Genomic DNA, 4569 nt, shown 5'->3' with positions numbered 1-4569 from the left:
CGACCCAGGGAGGGTACCGCTTCCGTTGGGTTCCCAGCCAGAGCTAGCCCTTAGCGGTACTGGTATCCCAGCCAGAGCTAGCCCTTAGCAGTACTGGTATCCCAGCCAGAGCTAGCCCTTAGCGGTACTGGTATCCCAGCCAGAGCTAGCCCTTAGCGGTACTGGTATCCCAGCCAGAGCTAGCCCTTAGCGGTACTGGTATCCCAGCCAGGGCTAGCCCTTAGCGGTACTGGTTTCCCAGCCAGAGCTAGCCCTTAGCGGTACTGGTATCCCAGCCAGAGCTAGCCCTTAGCGGTACTGGTATCCCAGCCAGAGCTAGCCCTTAGCGGTACTGGTATCCCAGCCAGGGCTAGCCCTTAGCGGTACTGGTATCCCAGCCAGAGTTAGCCCTTAGCGGTACTGGGTATCCCAGCAAGAGCTAGCCCTTAGCATTAGCACTGAGCTAGAGCCATCTTGAACATGTAGTAGGTACTGCTGTTATTAGACTGCTAGCTTCGGCTAAATGCTAGCTACACTATATTTATAAATGTATGTGGACACCCCTTCAAATTAGTGGATTCGCCTATTTCAGCCACATCCGTTGCTGACAGGTGTATAAAATCGAGCACACAGCCATGCAATCTCCATAGACAAACATTGGCAATAGAATGGCCTTACTGAAGAGGCTCCCGAGTGGCGCAGTAGTCTAAGGCACTGCATCTCAGTGCTAGAGGTGTCACTACAGTCCCTGGTTCGATTCCAGGCTGTATCATAACCATCTGTGATTGAGAGTCCCATAGGGCGGCACACGATTGGCCCAGCGTCGTCTGGTTTAGGGTTTGGCCGCTGTAGGCCGTCATTGTAAATAAGAATTTGTTCTTAACTGACTTGCTTAGTTAAATAAATAAAAACAGAGCTCAGTGACTTTCAATATGTCACCGTCATAGGATGCCACCTTTCCAACAAGTCAGTTTGTCCAATTTCTGCCCTGCTAGAGCTTCCCCGGTCAGCTGTTATTGTGAAGTGGAAATGTCTAGGAGCAACAACGGCTCACCTGCAAAGTGGTAGGCCATACAAGCTCACAGAACGGGGAGTGCCAAAGAGCCTAGCACGTAATAATCTCGGTTGCAACACTCACTACTGAGTTCCAAACTGCCTCTGGAAGCAACGTCAGCACAATAACTGTTCGTCAGGAGCTTCATGAAATGGGTTTCCATGGCCGAGCCTAAGATCACCATGCACAATGCCAAACGTCGGTTGGAGTGGTGTAAAGCTCACTGCCATTGGAGCAGTCGAAACGCATTCTCTGGAGTGATGAATCAAGCTTCACCATGTGCCAGTCCGATGGACGAATCTGGGTTTAGCGGATGCCAGGAGAACGCTACCTGCCGCAACGCATAGTGCCAACTGTAAAGTTTGGTGGAGGAGGATTAATGGTCTGGGGCTGTTTTTCATGGTTCGGGCCCCTTAGTTCCAGTGAAGGGAAATCTTAACGCTACAGCATACAATTACATTCTAGATGATTCTGTGCTTCCAACTTTGTGGCAACAGTTTGGGGAAGGCCCTTTCCTGATTCAGCATGACAATGACCCTCGTGCACAAAGCGAAGTCCATACAGAAATGGTTTGTCGGTGTGGAAGAACTTGACTGGCCTGCACAGAGCCCTGACCTCAACCTCATCGAACACATTTGGGATGAATTGGAACACCGACTGCGAGCCAGGCCTAATCGCCCAACATCAGTGCCCCCGACCTCACTAATGCTCTTGTGGCTGAATGGAAGCAAGTCCCCGAAGCAATGTTCCAACATCTAGTGGAAAGCTTTCCCAGAAAAATGGAGGCTGTTGTAGCGGCAAATGGGAGGAGCAACTCCATAAGATGTTTGACGAGCAAGTGTCCACATACTTTTGGTCATGTAGTGTATATCTCAGGGTTGGCCAACCCTCCCTTTCTGAATAGTAACCTGTCTACATACTGAGAACATTCTAAATTGTAAATAACTTTGTGTGTACAACAAGCCAAAAGCTTTCGGCAGTGGCAGTATATTCTTTACTCTTGCTTTGACCAAGGTATGGTTAGTTCATTTTTCTAACTACTAATTTCTTACTACCAGGGGTGGCAGGTAGCCTAGTGGTTAGAGCATTGGGCCAGTAACCAGCAGGTAGCCTAGTGGTTAGAGCGTTGGGACAGTAACCAGCAGGTAACCTAGTGGTTAGAGCGTTGGGCCAGTAACCAGCAGGTAGCCTAGTGGTTAGAGCGTTGGGCCAGTAACCAGCAGGTAGCCTAGTGGTTAGAGTGTTGGACTAATAACCAGCAGGTAGCCTAGTGGTTAGAGCGTTGGGCCAGTAACCGAAAGGTCGCTAGTTCAGATCTCCGAGCTGACAAGGTAAAAATCTGTCGTTCTGCCCCTGAACAAGGAAGTTAACCCACTGTTCCTAAGCAGGTCATTGTAAATAAGAATTTGTTCTTAACCCACTGTTCCTAGTTAAATAAAATAAAATAAATGGTCAATCAACAAACCAAGTAGAATGGGTGTTTACAGGCCTAATGGTGCTGTCTCCTCAGGTATCCTAGCAACTGAATTAAACTGTGTTTTTGTTAATTCTATCTTTGTGTTTACGTTTGCTCGTGCGTGTGTTGAAAATCCTCAGGGCCCAGCCTAATAATCCAGGTGGACAATGGAACACCTCACCCACGCAATCTACACCAATGTTTGAAACTTGTTTCAAAGTCTAAAGATACATGTTGTCATTTTGTTTGTATGTAATAAAGATGATGTTTTGAATTAAATATTGTCATATATACATAATGATTTCTGTATAGATTAAAGGGACACTCTGAATTTGCTTCATCCATTAATGAAATGTACCCATTTTGATTCTTGAAAAATATAACTTATATAAAATTCTCAGTTCATCTATCATACCCCACCGGAACCAAAAATATACGCTTGTTTCACTCCAATGTTTCCAAGGAAAGTAAATGTAAACAAACACTGCATAGCCTTACAACATGGTTAAAACTACAATTTTGATATCATGGATGGTCAGTCCTTGCATCCATACCCGAAACAGGGGTAGGATAGACGTTTTGTTATTGTTTCAACTGCTTATTGCCGTTTTAAGGAGGATTTGAGGGATAGCAAGTGTAAATGAATGGAATTAAAGGGATATAAGTAAATGAATGGAATTAAAGGGATATAAGTAAATGAATGGAATTAAAGGGATATAAGTAAATGAATGGAATTAAAGGGATATAAGTAAATGAATGGAATTAAAGGGATATAAGTAAATGAATGGAATTAAAGGGATATAAGTAAATGAATGGAATTAAAGGGATATGAGTAAATGAATGGAATTAAAGGGATATAAGTAAATGAATGGAATTAAAGGGATATGAGTAAATGAATGGAATTAAAGGGATATAAGTAAATGAATGGAATTAAAGGGATATAAGTAAATGAATGGAATTAAAGGGATATGAGTAAATGAATGGAATTAAAGGGATATAAGTAAGGGGGAAGAAAGTAACAGTTTATTTTGATGTTTGTTAAGGCTCTCCTTTCCATGTTTCAGGGGCAAAACAAAGGTGACCCCAGTGACACTTGACCTGTAGGTCCTTCATCTGTCTGTCTGTCTGTCTGTCTGTCTGTCTGTCTGTCTGTCTGTCTGTCTGTCTGTCTGTCTGTCTGTCTGTCTGTCTGTCTGTCTGTCTGTCTGTCTGTCTGTCTGTCTGTCTGTCTGTCTGTGTTGTGGTCCTTTTGTCCTGGTTTCCCTGTGACGTTTTGAGAAGGAAGCAAGGAGAAAAGTGGCAAGAAATAAAGGAATTGAGGTCAAGGGAAGACTGCCATGGGTGTGAGGAAGGTTAAGGGAAGGGGGAGGGAGGATGAGGGAGGTTGAGGGAAGGGGAAGGGAGGGTGATTGAGGGAGGGAGGTTGAGGAAGGTTAAGGGAAGGGGGAGGGAGGGGGGGGGAGGGGGGGGGAGGGATGTTGAGGGAAGGGGGAGGGAGGGTGATTGAGGGAGGTTGTGGGTGGGTGAAGGGAGGGTGAAGGGAGGGTGAGGGAGGTTAAGGGAAGGGGAAGGGAGGGTGAGGGATGTTGAGGGAGGTTGAGGGAAGGGGAAGGGAGGGTGAGGGAGGATGAGGTTGAGGGAGGGAGGTTAAGGGAAAGGGAAGGGAGGGTGAGGGAGGTTAAGGTAAGGTGAAGGGAGGGTGAGGGAGGTTAATGTAAGGTGAAGGGAGGGTGAGGGAGGGAGGGAGGGTGAGGGATGGTTAAGGTAAGGTGAAGGGAGGGTGAAGGGAGGGTGAGGGAGGTTAAGGTAAGGGGAAGGGAGGGTGACAGAGGTTAAGGTAAGGTGAAGGGAGGGTGAGGGAGGGTAAGGTAAGGTGAAGAGAGGGTGAGGGAGGTTAAGGTAAGGTGAAGGGAGGGTAAGGGAGGTTACGGTAAGGTGAAGGGAGGGTGAGGGAGGTTATTAAGGTAAGGGGAAGGGAGGGTGAGGGAGGTTAAGGTAAGGGGAAGGGAGGGTGAGGGAGGGAGGGAGGTTAAGGTAAGGTGAAGGGAGGGTGAGGGAGGGTAAGGTAAGGGGAAGGGAG

General features: G+C 46.8%; 1 protein-coding gene across 1 annotated transcript in view; it reads left to right on the top strand.

The window, feature by feature from the left end:
- mcidas (multiciliate differentiation and DNA synthesis associated cell cycle protein) overlaps positions 1–2795 on the top strand; it is an 11973-nt gene extending 9178 nt beyond the window's left edge. The window contains exon 7 of the mRNA XM_071404368.1: positions 1–2795. This exon is cut by the window's left edge and continues 421 nt beyond it. Within this exon, the coding sequence (XP_071260469.1) occupies positions 1–47 (47 nt within the window). The 3' untranslated portion in view covers positions 48–2795.
- The last annotated feature ends 1774 nt before the right edge of the window (positions 2796–4569 follow it).

This window comes from Salvelinus alpinus, chromosome 5 (genome assembly GCF_045679555.1).
Source record: "Salvelinus alpinus chromosome 5, SLU_Salpinus.1, whole genome shotgun sequence".
NCBI classification, from domain to species: domain Eukaryota; kingdom Metazoa; phylum Chordata; class Actinopteri; order Salmoniformes; family Salmonidae; genus Salvelinus; species Salvelinus alpinus.
The sequence above is the reverse complement of the archived record's forward strand: the minus strand, read 5'-3'. Positions and strand labels throughout refer to the sequence as shown.